Source organism: Eleginops maclovinus, chromosome 5 (genome assembly GCF_036324505.1).
Source record: "Eleginops maclovinus isolate JMC-PN-2008 ecotype Puerto Natales chromosome 5, JC_Emac_rtc_rv5, whole genome shotgun sequence".
In the NCBI taxonomy this organism is placed as follows: domain Eukaryota; kingdom Metazoa; phylum Chordata; class Actinopteri; order Perciformes; family Eleginopidae; genus Eleginops; species Eleginops maclovinus.
Window position 1 is genome coordinate 1,905,874 of NC_086353.1, and position 23,585 is coordinate 1,929,458.

At 40.1% G+C, this 23,585-nt stretch overlaps 2 protein-coding genes across 2 annotated transcripts; both read left to right on the forward strand.

Moving 5' to 3' along the window:
• The first annotated feature begins 1,288 nt into the window (after window positions 1-1,288).
• On the forward strand, window positions 1,289-6,959 carry taf5l (TAF5-like RNA polymerase II, p300/CBP-associated factor (PCAF)-associated factor). Its single transcript, XM_063883988.1, is given in 6 exon segments — window positions 1,289-1,482; window positions 2,128-2,269; window positions 2,635-2,739; window positions 2,938-3,698; window positions 4,283-4,358; window positions 4,361-6,959. Coding segments are annotated over 5 exon segments (1,800 nt in total). The 5' UTR covers window positions 1,289-1,482; window positions 2,128-2,130; the 3' UTR covers window positions 5,080-6,959.
• Window positions 6,960-9,680: 2,721 nt separating this feature from the next.
• On the forward strand, window positions 9,681-22,168 carry capn9 (calpain 9). The gene is made up of 20 exons (XM_063884020.1): window positions 9,681-9,994; window positions 11,730-11,799; window positions 12,083-12,201; window positions 12,618-12,751; window positions 14,099-14,267; window positions 15,131-15,214; window positions 15,441-15,526; window positions 15,777-15,854; window positions 16,018-16,178; window positions 16,346-16,503; window positions 16,703-16,911; window positions 17,593-17,629; window positions 17,709-17,789; window positions 18,193-18,250; window positions 18,908-18,972; window positions 19,129-19,197; window positions 19,913-19,991; window positions 20,574-20,690; window positions 21,359-21,417; window positions 21,870-22,168. Exons 1-20 carry the CDS (start codon window positions 9,788-9,790, stop codon window positions 21,894-21,896), a joined length of 2,067 nt encoding a protein of 688 aa, XP_063740090.1. The 5' UTR covers window positions 9,681-9,787; the 3' UTR covers window positions 21,897-22,168.
• The last annotated feature ends 1,417 nt before the right edge of the window (window positions 22,169-23,585 follow it).

A 23,585-nucleotide genomic window follows, 5' to 3' on the forward strand; every position in this document is an offset into this window, starting at 1 on the left:
ATTATTTGATATATATGATATTATATATACCTATGTGTGTGTATGAAATGAGCAAAACTCTTGAATTGCATTCACACTGGATGGATGTTTTAATTCAATGTGCCGTTTCAAATTCGAGAAGGACGTTGTCGATGTCCTAACTTGTTTTTGCTGCGCAGGTGGACACATCTTACACAGGAAGGAAAGATTTTTGCCGTCGGGGTCTTGGTTTGCAAAAGGTGTAAAATTGTTTTAAATGTTCGTGAGGAGAATCGGAGTCCGTCTCCGTGCCATCACTTCCACTAGCCATCTTGTTTTTTTTTTTTTTTTTTTAAATCTTTCTCTCACTCTCGTCATTGGTCTCTCTCTCTCTCTCTCTCTCTCTCTCTCTCTCTCTCTCTCTCTCTCTCTCTCTCTCTCTCTCTCTCTCTCTCTCTCTCTCTCTCTCTCTCTCTCTCTCTCTCTCTCTCTCTCTCTCTCTCTCTCTCTCTCTCTCTCTCTCTCTCTCTCTCTCTCTCTCTCTCTCTCTCTCTCTCTCGAGCCTCCAGCCCTCCGCGCTCTCGGCGTTGCTATGCCTAAGCCGCTCTGCTGCAATTCATCATGGGTAACGTCGTGCGGAAGCCAGTACGTTTCAGCTATTCAACTCAACCATTCTCAGCCGGACACTACGTTGCCCGCAATGCATTGCGCATACAGTGCCAAAACTATTTCTGCGTTGATACATGATTTAAGCGGCACCTACAGGAGGGAGGAACTTTCTCTCTCGTTGCGTTTCAAAAGAGAAAACAGATGTCACTCATTTTTCAATGGAAAACAAATGCCAACGTTCATTTACAGTGATGTCTGCCGTTCATGACACATAATGTGAACTAATTCACGTTCAAGTTCTTTATTGAAAAATGTGTTGCGTTCAGTTCAACGTTCACGAAAAAATGAGCGTGTTCAATGAACGCGTTCTTTTGAACTCGTTCACGCACAACACTGATTAAAGTGTTACTACTGTAATACCACTCTGAACAATAAACCACTGTAAGAAAACGTCCTGCATTGGAAACATTAGGAGAAGACATGCTCTTTTAATTGCTTAAAAATCAATAATGAATTTAAATAGGTTAAAGTAAGTATGTTGTTTCTGAACTTTCTTTTCTGATTTCAGGTCATAGCGCCCTCGAATTAATGTAATGACGCCTGGTGTATGTGTGCCTTCTTCTGATATTTCGGAATGGTTCAAAAGAGTTGAAAAATATTTTCCAGTCATAAGTAGTAGAACCTCAATGGGTGTTGATACGAAAAGCCAGGAGAACGAGTCGATAGCCGATAGCAGTTACCCACAACAGAGATGAAAGTGGCTAGCTAACTTAGCATGTTTTAATGGAGCCTGACCGGGGGGCGGAAAACACGATGGAGTGGCAGCGACTGGCGTAGTTTCACCTGGGAACAGAGTTAAAACTCCACAAGCTCGCACACAGTATCCGAGCACTGAGAGAAATAGCACGATATGCAGTGAGTACCAAGATCCGTCCGGTGGTCCTAACGGAACCGGAACAAATCCCGCGTAAAGTCTGGAGGCCCATTAGCCTTTAGCTTAGCCGGTTAGCTTAGCTGTTAACTCAGCTCAAACATCTTCCTCTAATTTGGAAACATACAGGCTTTTAGACTAGATTTACGCGTTAATACTGTGATATTTCAAGCTACCACACTCGTTTTCATTCTGACGTATATATGTAGATAATACACAAAAGGTGTATGTTATGTGTAATGCTTTTTCAAACACATTAGCTTGCTTATAGTAAGTAGTAGTCTAGTGTATACTGTAGTATAGATCTAGAATATTTTATATTGTGTATTATGTGATATGTGTTTTCTACATTAGATATGTTTATATTTGTAGCATGATGTAAAAAATATATATTTATTTAATATTTATTTTTATTAATATTCTGAAATTGTATAAGAAACTAGCAACCTAAGCTGTCAGACAAAAGTAAAGGAGAGCGCTGTATAATATTTCCCAATGAAGTAGAGGAGAAGTAGGGAATACAGGTAGAGTAGAAGTAGGTCAACATTGTTCTTGAGTACATTACTCAAGAAAATCACCTTTCCACCACTGGTGATTAAAACAAATATATATACATATGTATTTTTCAGGCCATGAAGCGGGTTCGCACTGAGCAGATCCAGTATGCTGTGACTCAGTACCTGAAGCGGCGACAGTATGTGGACACTGACGGCTCCCTGAAAGGAGCCAAGCTTTTCCAGTCAGCAGAGGAGATGGCTGCCAGCCTCACAGGTGAATAAACTAAACAAAGATGATAGTAATACCATTTGTCTTTCACATCAGATAGATGTCACCAGAACAGTTCAGAGAAAACTAGTGTTTCTTCTTCAAAACCGTAACAATTTTTTTTGTTGCATACAAAACATAATAATTGACTTCTTAGGTTTGCACATTTAAGGAATTTGTCTGAGTAAAAATGTATATGTTTAAAGTGAAGGAGCTATTCAGTTTTGAGCAGGTATGTACAAAATGGCCAAGGGCTGTTTTTTAATTTGCTTATATCGTACACTCTTAAAACAGCGTATTCTACATGATGAATATTTGACTTACACTACCATTATTATTTTTAATTTTTAATTTTCTCCCTCTCTGAGCAGTGCAGACGGAGTCGGGTTGTGCCAACATCGTTTCTGCCGCGCCGTGCCAGTCCGACCCGCAGCAGTACGAGGCTCAGTTCTCCAGGCTGCGCTCCTTCCTCTCAGGTATCACATTCACATTCTGCTGCACATTTTGTTGAGGATAATCAAATCTAGCAAATCACATGCCTTGGAAATATGCCTGTTATTGTCATTGCCAGATCTTGAGATAGATCTTTGGTATTGTAATATTTTAGATCCTATATGATTTTGTTTTTTTATTACAAAACCCCAAGAACACTATGTTTATTTCCCAATAATCAGAAACAGAAATATCCTGGGCGAAGGAGGTGAGCAGCCTCCTCTACCCACTGTTTGTCTACCTCCACCTGGACTTGGTGCACTGTGGCCTGAAGGGAGCAGTAGATGGCTTTTACAGTCGTTTCCACAGCGCCTTTCTCCAGGACAGCGAGCAGCGTGCCACCATAGAGCAACTCCGTCAGGTTCTCACCGCCCAGGACGTCGCAGCCAACTCAAAGCTGAGCGCCTTCCTGGAGCACAAATACGTGGTGCACCTAACAGAGCCGGCCTACAGCTACCTGCTGCGCTTCCTGCAGAGTGAGGATAACAGCGCCATCTGCAGGGCCCTGAGCACACACCTGCAGGTGGAGGTCACCGCCTCAAGCCGCACAGACTACCAGCTTTATGGAGCTGCCAGCGGGGTGACCGCCGCTCCAAACTCCACCTCTTCCTGGGCGGGAGTAGATGGGGCAGAGGGCGGGGATGGGGTGGAGGTCCCTGCAGGGATACCACAGAGCGAAGTGGCCCTGGAGGCTCTGCAGGACTGCATCAAGAAGGTCCGCGAGGGCCCGCCCACGCTCACCACCGTGTGTTTCTACGCCTTCCACAACACGGAGCAGATGCTGAACACGGCGGAGGTCTCTGCTGACAGCCGGCTGCTGTCTGCCGGATTCGACAGCTCCACGGTGAAACTGTGGAGCCTGCGAGCTAGAAAACTGAAAGCCAAACCTCATCAGGCTGACGTGTCGCACATTCACCTGGCCTGTGACGTACTGGAGGAGGAGGTGAAAACAATATCTTCTGGTTTTAAATGGTTTCATTGTGTTTCCACAGGTTTACTGTGTAGATTACACTGTTTTTGCAATATGCATAGCTTTTCAGGGCTGCACCTCATGATTATCCACTATCTGTCTCTATCTTTCACTTGGTCATAAATGTTCTGGTTTTTGAGAAAGACATAAGCATCAGACAATGTAGAAAACTATTCATCACAATTTTCCAGTTTAAAACAAATAGATGTTTAACAGGGATTTGAAACAACAAATAGAAGCAAATCCTTGACGGACAGAATATTTCCATATTTATGTTTGCTTGCTGTTCCAAATAAATGTTGATTATTCTAGATGTTAGGATCTTTATCTCTTAAACTCAAAGACTATATTATCAAGACTGTCCATTTATTGCTAAAGAACTTGAAACAGATTAATCAATTTGAACCCAAATGTTTTAAAATTGATACTTTTTAAATAATAATTTATTCAACAGATGTTTTTTTCCACATAATTCTAACTCACTGTCTAAGTATTTCATTGATTACCAAGCAGTTTAGATTCAGACGGGTAACACATGTCACATTGTTTCTCCTCAGGAGGACGAAGAGGACGGCTCCGGCAGCGAGATAAAGACGCTGCGAGGTCACAGCGGCCCAGTGTTTCGCACAGCCTTCTGACAGACAGCTCCGGCCTGCTGTCCTGCTCCGAGGACACCACTGTCCGCTACTGGGACCTGGGCAGCTTCACCAACACGGCGCTGTACCGGGGCCACGCGTACCCGGTGTGGGACGTGGACGTCAGCCCCTGCAGCCTTTACTTCGCCAGCGGCTCCCAGGACCGAACCGCCCGCCTCTGGACGTTCTCCCGCACCTACCCGCTGCGGATCTACGCCGGGCACCTCGCCGACGTGGACTGCGTCAAATTCCACCCAAACTCCAGCTACCTGGCCACCGGCTCCACAGACAAGACTGTGCGTCTGTGGAGCACCCAGCAGGGGGCGTCTGTTCGCCTCTTCACCGGACACCGTGGCCCTGTGCTGTCCCTCGCCTTCTCCCCCAACGGGAAGTACTTGGCGTCCGCCGGCGAGGACCAGAGGGTGAAGCTGTGGGACTTAGCTTCAGGGATGTTGTTTAAAGACCTGCGGGGACATACGGACAGCGTCACCAGCCTGTCCTTCAGCCCCGACAGCAGCCTGGTGGCGTCGTCGTCTATAGATAACTCGGTGCGAGTGTGGGACATCAGGAACTCCCACGGCATTGCACCGGCTGACGGGTCTTCTAATGAAATGGTGGGACTGTACACGGGGAGCACCAGCAACGTGCTGAATGTCCAGTTCATGGCCTGCAACCTGCTGCTGGTGACAGGAACCGCACAGGAGAAAACAGAACAGTAGCCACATCCGCTCACGTTTTGGAGGTATCTCCAGATCTTTGTTGAGATTCACCAGTTTTTCACAGAGACTCTTACGGATTAATGGCAACACCTGCACAAGAGTCAGAGATCCTCTTTAGTTCCTTTTTCCAAACTGGCTTGGATTTTCACTTCCAGACAATTGTTAACTTGTCTCCTGTGTTATTGTCTAATTACCAAAGCGTCTCCACTAGATGTCAGTATTAAATAGTTCCTCAGTGTAAAGGTCTGGTGCCTTGCTGTTTACTCTGCTGTCGTGCACAAGTTTCATGATCTCTAAACGCAGCATATTAATGTGACTGTTGGAAAGTATTCTTCCTGTTGAAGAAAACAAAAAGTAGTTTTACCCCCCAAAAAAACCCTAAAAATGCTTCTGTTCTGACCCGAGGAATATCATAGACTGTAAATCCTAAAAAAGGACAAGCCAAAACAGGTTGCTCCAGTAAGTATTATGGGATGAACTGTTCGTGGTGTACAGAATATACGCGGTACCTTCTGCAGAGACAAACACTTCCACCTGTTTACCATGATTCATGTGCAAATGCATTTTAGAGAAACCGTTTGAGCTGTTTTTCTCAGAAACGGCCGGAAAAAACAAAACAAAAACACCTTCCAGGAAATCTGAAACCTCTTATTTACCTACACGGGTTGTGCAGCTAGGCTAATCCGGTGGGTAAGGCTGAGTATCGTCTGAACATTTCTATCTCTTCTGCTGAAGTCAAAACAAACCTTAATTTCAATAGATTACGTTTAGGAATTTAAATATGCTTTACTACAAACATTATTTGTTTTTTCAAATAAGAAAATAAACCTTATTGTTGTCTAAACCCGAGCAGAGGTACAAGAAGGTGTCTTAATATTTTAATTTTGAATTAGCAACAATCTGAAATGGACTAGATGACAAATCTGACCAGACATTCATTTTTGGCACTTTGGGCAAAAAAATAGAAAGCTGAACGTCTATGACTTATTGGAAAAGGCTATTGACATGGATACCCTTTTTTCTGGTCGCAGGCTATCCTTTTTGGTACTAAAGTAAGAACAAATGTGAATTTAAAGGAGTTTTCTCTTTTCTTTTTGCAACTAAAACACACGCATGACTCGGGTAAGACCAGGCAAACAATGATCTAAATGCCGGACTGCTCCTTTCAAAGATCTCTTTTTTGTTTAACCTGCCAATACCACTTTTCATCTTCTGCCCCTCTCCTATCAAATGCACTTGATCAATTGAAACAACAGCTTCCATAAGGTCTAAACACAGAGAGAATATCGTCCCAAAACATAGTGACATGAAGCTCTATATCAGTTTATGTTGTTAAACAAATCAATATCTACAGGAAGAACATTTTCAGAACAGGAAAACCTATTAGTTGCATTGTGATGTTCATGGGGTTGAGAAACTGTATTAGGAGGATTTAGGGTCTCAAAGGTCAAATACAAACACTAAAGACCATGGGAACTTAAAAAAACAACAACAGCCAAACAGGAAGTGGTTGTTTCTTCTCTAGGTTTCTCAAAATTGTAAATAGCCTTGTTGAGGAAATATCTAAGAATCAAAGGCTGTATTTTTCGCACAAACTGTGCAAGGTTTAAAAAGTGTAAATAATTTGTATTTTTGTAATATTTTGGCTACAAAGCGTCGGCTTCCAGGTTGCGCTTACAGAGGGCTTACACACATTGGTTCAGATATCACACGTTGAAAGTGTGATTTGTATTTTTGTTTTGTTTTATATATATGAAGTTGTTTTGAATATTTCAATCAGGAATCAGCCTGGAAGACGTCTTTTATGTTTGTCAGTACGCTTTTGTTCCCTCCTGTAGCCCTAAAAACAAGGAATAAATAACAGAATTTATTTGAAAAAAGCTTCGGTCAGATTCTTTAGTTCTTGACTCTGCAAAGGAGATTATGTGTTTTCCGTTTGTCCACAGGTTTACATAAAATACGCTGTTATTATTTTCATGGATTTGTGGGAAAGGTGAAGCAGGCACCAGGAAGATGGGAGATGTCTCCATGCTTTAAGGATCAAAAAACTCTTTATTTCCCCCCCCCCCTGCAGCTCTTCTTACCCTCTGTCTGAAACCAGAGCCCAGTCTGCAGTCTGATTGGTTATCTGGCTATCCGGCTCTGTTGTGATTGGTCAACTGCTTAGAGATGTCCCGCCCTTTAGCCCATCACGTACAATGTGTTGGGGCGCTTGCAAATAGAGCCAGGTGTTCCATAGTGATGTCATAATGTGAGGGAGGTAAACAAAGGAGTCTAATGGAAGCGTTTGGCAGCCAGGGGGGGTGTGTGTGTGGGAGAGAATCTCCCCCTGATGGGAACACAGGGATTTTAGCCTCTGCAGACCATTTACATGCACACAAACGGTACATAAAACACTACAGGGAAGGGAAAGCCCCAGAAGCGTCACATTTTGGAGCAGATGTGAGGGTGGGTAAACAAAAGATTCTCCTCTTTATTTAACGTGGAAAGATAAGATGTGTGGCTTTAAGGAAGGTCTCCGCTCTTCCCCTGTCCTTCTTGTTTTTTTGTCACTTCTGATGAGCTTATTTGAGACTCATGTGATTCAGCTTCATAAAAAAAACTCTGATACCAATTGTATGTTGTTAAACCTGAACTACCAGACTGGAGAGACAGCTAAACCTGGTTGTTAAAGGGATCTGATCCTTATCATAAAGTCAAAGTACAGGCTTTATATATTCTCAGGAAGACATAAAACCCAATCACTCTTTTTAAATGATCATTTTATTTATATATAAAGATGATGTTTGAGCAGGATGTTGAAAAAGGCCGATGGGAGGGAACTATTGATACACATCTTGTGGAATAAAACAAACATGAAAGTTTCGCTCCCTGCCAGGATCAACAAGAAATCCTTGGCATGGTTTGCATTTTACAGAGAGATGTTCAAAGAGGGAGTAGAGGAAGTACAAGCACTGATAACCTACTGTTAAAATAATACAAGAGTAAAAGTCCTGCATTCAAAACCTTATCTACGAGAACAATTGATCATAATGTCAACTATTATATTTGATGTTTCTGGAAAAATATTACCTCTACACTAATGTACATGTTTAAGGTTATGCTAGTTTCAACCCCTATTGACTACTTCAACTGAATTAGGTTAAAAGTGGGGTAATTAACTGGCAAGTGAATAATCAACAACGATAATGACCATCTATTATTAAGGGTACAGAAAAGATAAGACCCGGCAAACAGAGTGTTTTCACCTTTGGGTCATTGTTCTTATTTTCATGCAGGACTTTTACTCATAGAGTTATTGTAAACTCACAGTCAAGAGAACTGTTCATGCACCATAAATCACTGTTAATATTGATCGGAAACTGACTCAATTGGTCTATTTATGGTACTTTTTTGTAGTTGTGGCAAAATTTGATTTAATAACAATTCAGTTCATCTTAATTTATGTAATTATGTGTCACAGGGTGGCTGGCATCTCCCTTAGGTATAAGGTGAGAAGTTCAGTCATCCGGGAGGGACTCGGAGTAGAACCGCTGCTCCTTCGCGTTGAAAGGAGCCAGTTGAGGTGGTTCGGGCACCTAGTGAGGATGCCACCTGGGCGCCTCCCTAGGGAGGTGTTCCAGGCACGTCCAGCTGGGAAGAGACCGGGGGGTAGACCTAGGACCAGGTGGAGGGATTATATCTCTTCGCTGGCCTGGGAGCGCCTTGGAATCCCCCAGTCAGAGCTGGTTGATGTGGCCAGGGAAAGAGAAGTTTGGGGCTCTCTGCTGGAGCTGTTACCTCCACGACCCTGACGGAAAAGTGGGTGAAGATGGAAGGATGTCACATGTTTCATTACAAAGTTAGGAAAGCGATGTTAAAGTCAAGTCTGTTGTTGCAGAAATATGAAGCAGCTTATTGATTAAAGACTCGTTTCCAACCAAACCCAAAGCCAAGGTACTTTAAAAATGTGAAGGATGCCTGTATGAGATATTCCTACTGAAAGCATACAGTAAGGTACAAGCTAACCCTTTGAATAGTTGTGTCGCTCTGCAACATTTATTTTGTCAATGCATTCATGTGAAGTTATGTGGAGAATCCAGTGAGTGTGCAGCAGGAATGTTGTAGTAGTTCAGATGGATGTGGGAGGATGCAAGGTGCAGCTGAGGAGATGGAAACACCCCGAAAACAGACAGAAAGAGGAGCGAGGGAGGGTAAGACATAATGTGTACAAAAACCAGAGAAAAAAAGCAAGAAACGAATAGAAGAACACAGTGAAATCAAGTATATTTAACCCATCCTAGTGTTAGAAGCAGCTATTTTACAGCGCTCAGGGAGAGAGGTCTGATGCCTTGCTCAAGGGAGAAATTGGCCCCTTCAACCTGGCTCCAAACTTGGTCTGTTCTGGGACTTGAACCACCCAGAGTGTCCCAGCAGTGTGAGAGGGTAAACCACTATTTACTGGCGAATCCTCAGGAATTAATTCTTACATTTTCTTGCCGGCCAAGCCCAGAGAGAGGCAGAGATAAGAGAGACAGAGCGGGGCGAGGCTCACCGCGGAGGACAAACCAGTTTCTGCCCGGAGGGTGTGTACCTGTCAGCCCTACCCACCTGACAGGCTGCATCAACCACACACACACAGCAGGAGACTCACTCCATCACACACACCGTCTCCTTCTTATTCCCCTCGCTGAGCTTCTTCCTCCTGCAGAAGAAGAAGAAGAGGAAGATGCCTCTCCAGTCCAGTCTGTCGGGCCGGGGCTCCGACCCCAACAAGGCCGTGGACACGCAGTCGAACGGGAAGTCGTTTGATGAGCTGAGGCACGAGTGTCTGGTGAAGGGAGTCCTGTTTGAGGACCCGGACTTCCCTGCCAAAGACTCCACGCTCTACTACAGCCAGAGCGTGCCTGTCAACATTGAATGGAAGAGACCCAAGGTATGAAAGCACACATGATATCTGTAGATTTTAAGATTGAATGGTGAAGCTCTGTTTGAAAATGGAGACATGAGAGAAAGTCAACATTTGTGTCTTTAATCCGGTGATGAATGAATGAAATGTTAGGGTTTAGAGGTGAAATGTGTGTGTGATGTCACTCCTTTATGATGGGTATATATATACCTATAAAACTTGACATATTCGCTATTCTAACAGGCAAACAACATTCATAAATACATGGAATAAAACTGGAATTACCTGAATGAATAGAGCCTTTTTGGCAGGTGCCTAAACAAGTATTGACAGAGAGTGTTATTGGGTCGAGTATTTTACCTAATAGGCTACACAAAGTCTTAAATATGTGGAATAAAACTGATCAAATAGCTGAATAAATGAAGCTTCAATGGCATTTACTGAATGAGTGTTGGTATTATATAGCATGTATTGGAAGTTATCGAGCTGTAGCTGCAAAACCAGTTCTGCAAGAAAAACTGTGTAAATAGAGCCAAGTGCAGTTTCCTGATTCTGAGTTTCAGACTTTATCCCCACACACCTCAGCGCTATCTGCCGTAAAACACTCTGCAGACACTGAGAAAACATAGAAGATTAGTTGGGTTTTTATCTGATTAGGATTACTTCACTTTAATAACAACTTTAAAACTAAATCTGTAATCATGTGTGTTTTGTAAATTTTAATTGTGGTTTAATAAACTTTTTATTATTATATTATTATTATGATTTTATTTTTATATTATTATGATTTTATTTTTATATTATTATTATTTTATTTTTATATTATTATTATTATTATTATTATATTATTATTATTTTATTTTTATATTATTATTATTATTTTATTTTTATATTATTATTATTATTTTATTTTTATATTATTATTATTTTATTTTTATATTATTATTATTATTATTTTATTTTTATATTATTATTATTTTATTATTATTATTATTTTATTTTTAAATCATTATTTTTATGTAATGATTATTATATTAGTAATTTATTATTTCATTATTATTTCATTATTATTATTATTATTATTTCATTATTATTATTATTATTATTTCATTATTATTATCATTTCATCCTTATTTTTCCTATCTGCCAAAATAAAATAAATATAAAAGATTGTCTCTCACATTTATAATGTACCTTAAAGTAAATCAAGTTATATTATACGATAAGTGTACAAACAGTCCGTAACTGAACAATACTTGTCTTTATATCTGAAATTAAAGCATCTGTGTGTGTTGTTTTATATTTTCTTCATGATGTTTTATTTTATGTTATGTGATTTGTCTCCAAAAAATGACAGTTAATTATTATTCAAGTTAATTGTACACCTGTTCTTTTCACTGAGTACACTTTAGAAAACTCACCACTCACGTTTGTTACTGTGACACATTTCTCTGTCGGGCGTTTCTCCAGAGTAAATGCTTCAGCTGCTGTGTGTGTGTGTGTGTGTGTGTGTGTGTGTGTGTGTGTGTGTGTGTGTGTGTGTGTGTGTGTGTGTGTGTGTGTGTGTGTGTGTGTGTGTGTGTGTGTGTGTGTGTGTGTGTGTGTGTGTTTCAGTGTTTCAGTGTTTCAGTGGCTGGGATTTTACACTGATTTATATGCCAGGAATGTGAACACACCTTCTAAAGGAACCTGTCTCACCTCTCAACTGTCATATGATTCACTGTTAGAAAAAGCAACCTGTTGATCTCCCGTCTGTCTGCAGGAGATCTGTGATAACCCCAAGTTCATCGTTGGGGGGGCAGACAGGACGGACATCTGCCAAGGACAGCTGGGTGGGTCACTTCTGCGAGACGCCGTTCATAGGCACATAGTACAGACAGACAGACAGACAGACAGACAGACAGACAGACAGACAGACAGACAGACAGACAGACAGACAGACAGACAGACAGACAGACAGACAGACAGACAGACAGACAGACAGACAGACACACACACACACACACACACTGACTGACTGACTGTGGGAATGTGTGGATTATAAAAACACGTGTACACATATATGAGCATAGCCTTCCCTTATTTACCCATGATGCACCTGTTTTCTCTCCACAGGTGACTGCTGGCTCCTGGCAGCCATCGCATCCCTGACCCTCAAAAAAGAGGCTATGGCCCGAGTCATGCCCCCCAACCAGGACTTTGACAACAGATACGCCGGCATCTTTCACTTCCAGGTGCGCTGTCGTCTGATTGGCTGCTGACTGATGAGTCGGAGATGTGTATTGGTTACTGCTGGTTCTGTGGAAGATATTTAAGTCTCTAAGTCACACAAATGAACGCCACAGATGAATACAAGTAGATCTGAGTAACTGTGGGATTAAATATACAGCTTCTACTACTTCACTGCTCTAATGGTTTTGGGAAATGTTCCTTTTCTTTTGAATGTTTTTCATTCTTCAGGTTTATTTCTGTCAGAGAGTTTTTAAGGCTTACAGATTTAAGAGTTTGTGCGATTAAGTCTGCTTAATTGAGAGTAAAATCCCCCTTTCCCTCTTCACATAGTTGAAGTGCACCTCCCTGACGCTGTGGACGCTTTAGATAACTAATAATAAGAAGTGTTTCATGATCAAATTCTCTGTTGTTTCCTCAGTTCTGGCATCACAACAAGTGGCTGGACGTGGTGGTGGACGACCGGCTGCCGGTGGTGAGAAATAAACTCATCATGCTTCACTCGGCCTCCAACAACGAGTTCTGGAGCGCCCTGCTGGAGAAAGCCTACGCCAAGTAAGTTCTGCTGTCCAACCACAACTATCAGGTTCTGGGTTTTGCCTTTTATAGCGCTTTACCAATTATGGAAATCAATGGAAGGAACATTGAATTGAAGATTTTACTTTATTAAAATACATTAAATGAATGTCAATACACAACAGGATTAATAAACCGCTCATTTCAGTTATTAGGGGTGCATCTTTGGGGAGTGCAAACTTTCTCTGCATTTTTATTGTTTTTGAAGTCACTGAGGAAAGGTCTTAAGTTAGAAAAAAAGTCCATCCTCTGGGAACCATGCTCCTGATATCGCTGCATTTCATTTTGTAATATTTGCTTCAAGGAGACCAAAGTTTTAGCTCACCGTTCTGTTCCTTTCATCCACCATTACCAAGTTTAAGACACAGCTGATGATTTAGGATTTCTTAGCGCTTAATTAAAAACAGAACTCGACGAAAGGATCCTTAAAAGTCCGAGGTTCATCCTCTGGGGAGCGCTAACGGTTTCTGCAATGCCATTGCATTTGTGCTCTGCTAGATGACTATAAACTATACTAAACTCGATGAGAGGGATCATTAAAATGCTCAGTGAACGTGATGATAGAGTGATTAGAGTTTTGGCCATGCTAGCAATTTTCCTCCTGTTGGTTCAGGACAGAAACAAAAATCAGCCAGTCAGTTTCAATAATCTTTATTTGCACCTTTCATATAATAAATGCAGTTCAAAGTGGTGTATTAAATCTGTTCAGATGTACAGTTCATATACAGTTAGATACTCATAGAGAGGGCAGAGAAGAGGTTGTTTAGGAAGCCCCATCTGTTAGAGGGCCTCCATAGATGAGTAAGAGAAAGACATGTTGGAAGAACATACATCTCTCCTTAGTTGGGTACACATTATTATAGTTCACCTCCTTTGGTCGCACACACACATTGGACACACACACACATTTTCTCCCATAAATTGCACAAAGACATTTCGGGGGTCTTCCACAATTGGCTCTGGGAACCTCGTATTGCCCGTGTTGGGGTATGATACTGTGCTGTTTGTAATAAACCTTATTATATACAAGCTGGTGTCTCCGGAGACTTCTTCATCATCTTCACAAACATCCCTACAACATATACCTCACTTCACAGTAGACATCTCATAGAAAATGTATATCAGATAGAATACAGTTACCAGTAAAAGACATAAACACAAACGACATGTAGCCTACGTTTGTGTTTCTGTGCGGTGCCTGAGAAAAGCTCATGGTCACCAAAATGATCAGGGTGTTCTTCAAATACAAGCAAATCTTCAAGTCTACTATTGGACTTCATCACTTTGCTCAGTCCACGCTCATCATCGCGGTGTATGTTTTCCCAGACTGCACGGCAGCTACGAGTCCCTGAAGGGCGGCAGCACCATGGAGGCCATGGAGGATTTCACTGGCGGCGTCGGGGAAGTCTACGAAACCAAGAGCGCTCCCGACAACCTGTTCCACATCATGAAGAAGGCGATGGACCGAGGATCCATGATGGGATGCTCCATCGATGTGAGGAATCTTAATTATTGTTGTTTCCAATCCTCTCAAAGTCTCTCGAGCAGAGAAAGAGACAGAACGACTAAAAAATGAGTAGAAATCATCATCTTTTGTCCATCTTTTGTCTCTTTTTGTTGTTTTGCATCTTATTGTAGTGACTCTGTAGATGTTTCACGCCTTTCTGTTGTCTTTTGTGTCTCTTGAAGTCTCTTTCTTTACCTCTTTGCAGGAGATTTTCAAACTGCATCTCCTTTTCTGCATTGGGTCATTTTGAGTTTGTTTCCTTTTCGTAATTCTTCGACTACTTGTATGTTTTCTGACTCCCTGCAGTTGCCTCACGTGTTTAGTTTCATGTATAAAAGTCATTTGTGTCTCTTTGAGTTTTTCATAATCTTTGTTTGGATATTTGTTATTATGCGTCTCTGTTGTTGTTTCGCTTCTTTTTGTTGTTGTTGTTTCGTATATTTCTGTCGTCTTTGTAGTCATTTTCCTTCTGTAGTTTTGTATCTCAGATGTCTTTTCTTGTTGTTTTCATCCTCGTAGTCACTTTGAATCTTCTTGTTCACATTTTTTACAGTTTTCAGTTTGCTTACAGGTTTTTCTAGTGGTTTTATTTCTTTCAATCTTGCATCTGGTCCATTTGAGTCTCTTGTTTTGCATCCTTATGGTCCATTTACCTTCTCTTTTTACATTTTGCATCTCTATAGTTGTTTTACATCTTTTTGTAGTTCTTTATTTTTGATTTCTTGGTCTTTTTGCATCTTTTTTGTAGCCTTTCAAACTTATATAGTCGTTACTTGTTGAGTCTTTATCTGTCTCCTCCTTGATGTTGCATTTCTGCAGTATATCTCTTAACTCAAGCTCTTTTTTTCCAGATCACCAGCTCTGCAGAGTCCGAGGCCAAGACGAGCACCGGCCTGGTGAAGGGACACGCCTACTCCATCACAGGCCTGGAGGAGGTGCGACTGCTTTCATGTGTCTCTGACTGGAATTAGTGTTGGAGTCATATATTGATTTATAATATTTAAGAGTTAAACCTTTATCTTCTTGCAGTATTTGTTTATTGTAAATGTACCTTTTTTGAATTAGTTAGATGTGCTTTGATTTTGAAGGCAGCTTTGGAGACAGGAACAGTATGAGGGGAAATTCCTCGCCATAGAAAGTTGACTTTTTGTCTGATTTCAGGTGACTGTCAGAGGTCAGAAGGTCCAGCTGGTCAGGGTCAGAAACCCCTGGGGACAGGTCGAGTGGAACGGCCCCTGGAGTGATGAGTAAGCATTATCATAACTTTGATTATATACAACATGTGTGAAAAAATAAGGGTATACACGTGGATGGATGAGGAGAAAATGGACCATGCAAAAGTCCCCTTATATGTAAGGAAGACATCCAGACACACAACCAGACTACAAACCATGAATTCTGTGGTAGTTTATCTCTCTGTGTTCCTTTTTGTGTCTTACTTTACTGAATATTCCAGCAGGTAGACATTATAACAGGTTGTTTTGTCTCGTGTTTCAGCTCCAGAGAGTGGAGTTATGTGAGCGCCTCAGAGAAATCTCGCATCCTGCAGAATTCAACAGATGATGGTGAATTCTGGTGAGTCCGGGAGATAAATGTGATCCAAACTATGGGGACTGTACGGTACATTAGATATGTTGTATGTATGCAGGGGTGTAGGGGACGGAATAACCACTGTGAAAAGGATCAGATAAATGGTCCGTCTTAAGTTCCCTGTACCTTATTTTCTTTGTGACTCCAGGATGGAGTTTGATGACTTCAAGAGGAACTACGACAAGGTGGAGATCTGCAACATGACCCCCGACTCTCTGACGGACGACACGAAGCGCCACTGGGAGGTCAACATGCTGGAGGGGAACTGGATCAGAGGCTCCACCGCTGGAGGCTGCAGGAACTTCATCGGTGAGACCTTCAGACCTGGGAAAAAGCATGGGCAGCATTTAGACGATTCATATTTGATAAGTCCTTGAAATATCACTAATGGTTTAGGATGTAATGACAGGAAAGGGATCCCATAAAGAATAAGGTTGTGAACCACTTCTTTAAAGCTCTTCATCCTCAATCCGCAGACACGTTTTGGACCAACCCGCAGTTCAAGCTGGAGCTGGAAGACGCCGACGATGACGACGACGTGTGCAGCGTGATGATCGCTTTGATGCAGAAGAACAGAAGGAAGCTGAGGAAGGAGGGCATGGACCTGGAGACCATCGGCTTCGCAGTGTACGAGGTCAGAGAGACACCAGAGGGTCCTGCACAAAGACATGATAGATAGATGGATGGATGGATGGATGGATGGATGGATGGATGGATGGATGGATGGATGGATAAATACTACTGTGTACTAATATCTGAACTTATGTGTTACCAAGCTCCTTCTGTCCAGTTTAAACAACATTACTAAGCTTCTGCTGTCTCTCTGCGTTCAGGCTCCAAACGACGAGGACCAGGCGGGGAAAGACTTCTTCCGCTACAACGCCTCCAAGGCTCGCAGCAGGACCTACATCAACATGCGGGAAATCTCCGAGCGCTTCACGCTGCCTCCGGGGAAATACCTGCTGGTTCCCACCACCTTCCAGCCGCACAACGAGGCCGACTTCATCATCAGGATCTTCTCCGAGAAGAAGGCCGGGGCCCTGTGAGTGTTTGAAACTCAAAGCTGTTTTACAATGTGTAATGTGCCGGATAATGGCCCCTTGAGGGATAATATGTAAATATCACACAGAGGATTAAAAACAATTGACCCTTTAAGAACTTTTATGTAACATTTGCACACTATTATTTGAAAAACGTAAAAACCATTATTATATAATATTGAACATTTGTGCACATATATGTGTAAAAAACGCAAAGAGAATATAAGATAATTTCCCTAAAAGATCTAGAAAATTACATTTAGGCATTGCTTTGTTTAAAAACGCAAAGAGTATTTAAACTAATGGACCTTTAAAGATATGTTAAGTAACATTTTGGCACGATTATGTGTGAAAATACAAGGAGAATTTTAAAATAATAGACCCTTAAAGATATAAAGTGTAACTATTGTATGTAAAAACGCAAATACATTTAAAATAATGATCCCTAAAAGATGTAATATGTATGATATGTTACATTTCTGCACTAATATGTGTTAATATGTAATGTTTTTTATGCTTAATCTTTATAAATATTTAGGTAATGGATGTTATAAGTTCCCACGTTGGTGTCATTGAAGCTTCAGTGTTTGTTTCAAGGACAGAAATGAATTTCCTCACCGAGTAGTTGTTAAAAATTACACATCTGTAATCACTGAGTCTCAACTTGTGTTTCTGTCCTTCAGGGAGATGGGGAGCAACGTCGATGCTGACCTGCCAGATGTGAGTATCTCCCCCAGGATCGGATATTAAATCATCCTCCTGCGTTGTCGTTCTGACGCCGTGTTGTTGTGTCCTCCAGCCGCCGATGCCCTCTGAACCGGACGAGGAGACGGACGAGGAGAAAGGCCTGAGGAGGCTGTTCGAACAGCTGGCTGGAGATGTAAGGAGACAGCATATTACACGTGTGAAGAGAGAAGAGTTTTCACTGGCATGTCACAGACCAACCCGTCAGATAGATGGACTTCATGCATCCCTAACGGGGAAACGATTGTGTTAAGGAGCAGCGGGATTGTTTATTCTTCAGCTTATTGTGAAGTTATTCTAGCCTTTTTATCATAGAATGTTTCTAATGATCTTCTGAAACCGAAAAGTAAAAACACATTTTCAACATACCAACACATTTTTAATTTTAAGGATGGACACAGTTAGGGATAGGACAGGGATCTTATACTGTGAATTCCAACTAGAATTGTTGTTGTTATAGTATAGTATTATATTATAAATACAGTTTAGAGATATATATTTGTAGATGACTATGAGTGTTTCCCCCCGTGTGTCTCCAGGACCAGGCGATCTCCGTCAGAGAGCTCCAGCAGATGCTGAACGGCGTTCTCCGCAGAAGTAAGTGAACACAAAATAAAAAATGACGTGAAAATTATTTTTTTGCAGCTTTTTATTAATTAACACTTTAGCATCATCTGTTTTTGTCTCTCTGTTCAGATCTTTGGCACACAATTTTATGTTTAGTGATTTGGTTCTTAATTATTATTCAAGTGTAACAATCTGAGAAGGCAACATATCTGTTCATTATGGATAACTAACCAACATTAGTTATTTTAATTTTGATATGTTACAAGCCCAAAGCAAAAAGTGTTCTTCTAGCAACCAAGAAGTTTTCTTTAAATGCATAATTAGTCCTTATGTAAAGATCCTGTAGTCCTCTAATTTATGTCCTTATATGCAAATATTTGTTGGGCTGCAACCATGTGACTCCAAAATTACAACACTATAATTATAACACTTTTACAATATGTTCCATGTTTATTTTCCAAATGTCAAATACACGATGAAACCCGATCAAATAATCTACCTAAATATTGTTAACATGTCATAAATTCATACACAACAGGAAATATGAATAACTAAGAGGGATGGCAAAGTATTTGTGTATACTGGATATATGTAGGTGTATTGCATTTTTTTTAAATTGAATATTTGATCATTTTAGTCCTGTAGAAAATATATCATTAACTTATTTTTCATGCATTTTGTTTTCAGGAAAAGAGATCAAGTTTGAAGGCCTGAGTCTCGCCACCTGCCACAGTATCATCAACCTGATGGACGTATCCTTACACTGCAAACCTTTAACGCCAGACCACATTCGTCCTGTAGAATAATGCTTTTGTGATATTGGAGATAAGAAGGAGAAATAAAGGAGTAGTTTTATTTCTAACGGATGGATAATTACTGCCTCAAAGAGTTTCCTTGACAGTGATTAGGTGGATAACACCGGGCAGCTGGAGTTCCAGGAGTTTAAGGTCTTCTGGGAGAAGATGAAGAAGTGGATTGTGAGTGTTGATTCATGGGTTTAAAAATATAGAGTTAGTAGAAGTATTTAAATAATAATAATTGCGTTCCTGATTTGAAGCTATAAATATCGAACTGCATTTAAATTCGGGCTGTCGTTTGATTACAATATGTCGTTTAGATAATTGTTGGGTATTAATATCATAATGTACATTATTTTTTTATGTATTGATAATTTAGATATGCATTGAAACTAAAGCTGTCAAATAAATGAAATAGAGTACAATGTTTACCTCTGAAATGTAGGGTATAAGAGGTATGAAATAGCAGTACTCATTGGATTTCCTTTATTTACTGCTGTAAATTAGGTCTAGTTGTGGAGGTTTCAGGACTGCAGCTCTTTGTGAAATCTTTGCACTTGAGTTTTTAAATATAAATATAAATGATAACTGTTTTTATATTAAAATATGAAATATTACAAAAAATACAATATTGTTATAAAATAATTCACCTAAATATTGTCAAATGTTCATAATTGTATAGAAAACACAATATTTACATAGAGAGAAATAATGTACTTGATGTATATTTTGTATTAATAATTCAGATATGCATTGAAACAGCTGTCAAATAAATGTGATGGAGTAGAATATTTTAGCCTTGAGGTTTGAGGAGTGCAGCTCTTTGTGAAATCTTTGGGTTTTTTAAAGATATAAATATAAATAATAATATCTATAAACTTCTTCTGTTTTGCAGATGCTCTTCCTGGCCTACGACACCGACCGCTCTGGGAAGATGTCGTCCTACGAGCTGCGCATCGCTCTCAAAGCTGCAGGTCAGTCCGCTGAGTGCAGAGTTTACATTTGGTGCAAAACTATTCATTTCATGTTTCTGACCATTTTTTATCCCAATATAATCAATACATTTGAAATGGTCAATTCATATCTTTCGGCAGACATGTTCTCATAACACAGTTTTCATGTTGTACTGGAAAGGACACGTTCTGTTAATATATTGCGATTTATTCAACAAGTTTTATTATTTACATTATCATATATAATAATCTGTATCATTATTATGGCCATTGTTATTACTGGAGATGTCACAATGCGAAATATAATGATAATAATTTAACATATTTGCTGATCTTTGATGTGAATGTGTAATGCTTAGGTTTTTAAATGTACATTACTCATATTAGTGTTTTATTAATCAATTTAAAAGGATCTACATATGCTGTTAATGTTCTGTGTAATATCGTTTCAATAGAGGTAAATGTTTTAGGCTGTATAAGTGAAAGCAGTATGGCAACAATAACAGTGGTAGCAGCACCACATCTCATCCAAATAAGAGCTTTTAGTTTCTGTTATTATTTTGTGTTTTGGTGAATATTGTCTGATGGTTGTGTGTGTTTCAGGCATTCAGCTGAACAACAAGCTGCTGCAGCTGGTCGGTTTGAGGTTTGCTGACGAAAACTACGACATCGACTTCGACGATTACCTGACCTGCATCGTCCGTCTGGAGAACATGTTCAGTACGTCCAATCCAACCCTATGCTGGAGTTACAGCGACTAATGCCTCGAAATGATCAGAATCAGAAACACTTTATACATCCGGGAGAAATGACATTGTGTTAAAGTTGCTCCTTTTTCAATTGAATTTAAATCAGTATTAAAATAAATTAAAAAATACTTAAATGTAAATAAATAAACATAATGATCAAAAGTAAATTAATTAAATATAAATGTATGTATAAAACAAGAGAGTAGTGACACAAACCATATGCATGTAAATATATTAAGATAAACAAATATAGTAGTGTTATAAAATATTATATTAATGCTGCAAATGGTATCTACAGGGTTAATGGTTAATCAAAATCAACATTTATTGGTGTTGAACTTCATGTTTTTAATGTATTGAAGCTCTCAATGCCGCTTTTATCCAAAATACTTCATAAAAATTAAATTAATCTTTTATTTAAAATAAAATAAGTGTTTTTCATATATTTTCATTAACAATTAAACTCAAATGAGCATGTTTAGTATATATTCAAAAGAATGGAGTTGGGATAAAAAATCCTCCAGAAGGTTCACAGTCACATCATTATTTCCTTCAAGATCAAAGCGCAGATTTATTCATGTTAAAATCTACTTTTAGAGAACGAATTTCCCACTGACTGAAACTCTTCCCCTTCACCAGGAGCCTTCCAGGTTCTGGACCAAAGAAAGAGCGGCCGGGTGAAGATGAACATCATGCAGGTAAACAAAAACAAACATGTTCAAACATACATACAACAACATTTCCTTGGCTCACTGCAAGAATAACATCAGAATCAGCTGCTAATCTAAATATAAATTGCACATATTGCACAACAGGTGTGTTACAGTCTTTATTGTTGTCTAAAAATAGACACAAATAAATAAAAGCAGAGACAATGCACTGCAATCATTCAATTAAATGCACATATTTAAAGACTATAACATGTAAATATACAAAACTACAAAAGTGTGGATGTGTGTGTGGTAGTGTTTGAGAGGCGGAAGTGTGTCTTTTAACCTCTGCAAATATACACAAGAGGTGTTTGATTTACCACACCTGTTAGACCAGACGGGTGGGGTTAATCCTGTCACATCCTGAGTGTGTCTCTGATTGTTTTTTGCTTGTTTATGGCATGGGAGCTGATTGTAATTTGTTTTTATTTTCCTCACAGTTCCTGATGTTGTCGATGAACGTCTGAGGAGCAAACAGAAGCCGGCACAAGAACAAAGCGTCTGCAGTGTGTTGGATATTCTCTGTCATGCTGCATCTTCTTCACTGAATTCTGAACCTCGATCTGTTTGTGTTGTTGTTTAATGTGAGAATCCGTCTGCACTGCGGGGTTGGAACATTGGGATCAAAATGTTCAAATTTGCTGAGTCATGCTTTTGGACTTAAAACCTTGGTGTATTTTCTGTCTGCTCTCGGCGTGAATGGAAATAAATACTGAATAAAACGCATGGCTTGAATGTGCGACTGAGTTGTATCAAGATGTGTTGCCTTAGAAAAAGCTTCTGTTTATTTTTGACCCTCCATTAGTTTTATTAACAAGAGCTGAACAACAACGCATTTCCAAAAGTGTAAAACTAATAATAATAGTCCTGATCGAGCTGGTAGATCTTTGAGACTTTCCCTGTAGCTCCCGAAAATAATAGAAAAATGCATACACAAATAAGCTACGTTGTGCCTGACTAATGCTCGGTTTGAAAAGCACCTCGCTCTCTCTTTTGACCCAGCTGGTGTATTTCTTTTGCGTAGCAGAGTGACCAATTAGATAAGAGAAGAGATAAAATTACAACAACGTTGATTTTTCAATGGCGTGGTACAATTATTGTAGCCTTATAGGACTGTGTCCCCCGAATTCTCCATGCTGCTCTTCGGTGGTTGAGTAGCGGAAAAGTGCTGCAGTTATTTGTTGACTTACTGCCTGAGATAAAGACTTTTCTGTCGATAAGGAATGAGGAGCACAAGGAACTGTCAGATGACGCGTGGCTTCTGGACCTGGGGTTTCTGACAGACCTGACGGCAAAACTGAACGCTCTCAACAACGAAGCTCCAGGGAAAAGACCGACCTCTTACCCACATGATAAGCGCAGTGAATGCGTTCAAGGCCAAGCTTGGTGTTTGGACCACACATCTAAAGAACAGGAGGCTGACACACTATCCCAACCTGGAGAAAAATGTCACAGGCCATCGAAGAAACTTTCAAACCTGAGCCATACTGCCCTCATCTGGACTAAGTGGCAAAAGAGTTCAATCGACGTTTTGATGAGTTAGACGTCATGGAAGATATTGCTGCATTCAATTCAAACCCATTCCTGCCCATTGATATAGAACAGGTAGCACAAAAATAGACAGCCTGCCCCGGACTGGCTGTCTGTAGCTATGAGCCAAACTACAAAGCACTCACAGACAGCATTCAGTCACAGCCATCCCACTGACTTGAGTAACAAGATTGCAACCGTTTTGCCGGCATTATGAAAAGTGATGCTGCCTAATATGGAACACACTGCACTTAGCTAAAGTGCGCTGACTGAGAATGTTATTAGCTCACATTAGAGTTCTACTTTCTAAAATGTTAATGGTAAATGTAGTAACTTGCATGAAGCTTCAGTGGATAAGCAGAACAGTTAACAACGTAATAAGATCTGCTCTTTGCAAGATATGTTGATTTTAGTTCTTTGTTGTTGTGAACAAAATAATTGACTCAAATGGGAAATAACCCACATGCCTTTGTCTTTTGGGTTTGAATGAAATGAAAGAATGAAACTTAGAATTCTAGATATGATGAAAACAATACTGAGTTAGTTACAGTGTGTTCTTGGTTGCATTAAAGTGAAAGTTAAACCAAAGAATTCCATGTAATTCAAATACAATTAGCCGAAATAAA

Bases quoted from the DNA above. Each gene is read 5' to 3' on its own strand.
- capn9 (XM_063884020.1), top strand. From the start codon at position 9,788: ATGCCTCTCCAGTCCAGTCTGTCGGGCCGGGGCTCCGACCCCAACAAG. The intron at 15,215-15,440 runs GTGCGACTGCTT...GTCTGATTTCAG, and splicing joins CCATCACAGGCCTGGAGGAG to GTGACTGTCAGAGGTCAGAA. The intron at 15,855-16,017 runs GTGAGTCCGGGA...TTGTGACTCCAG, and splicing joins ACAGATGATGGTGAATTCTG to GATGGAGTTTGATGACTTCA.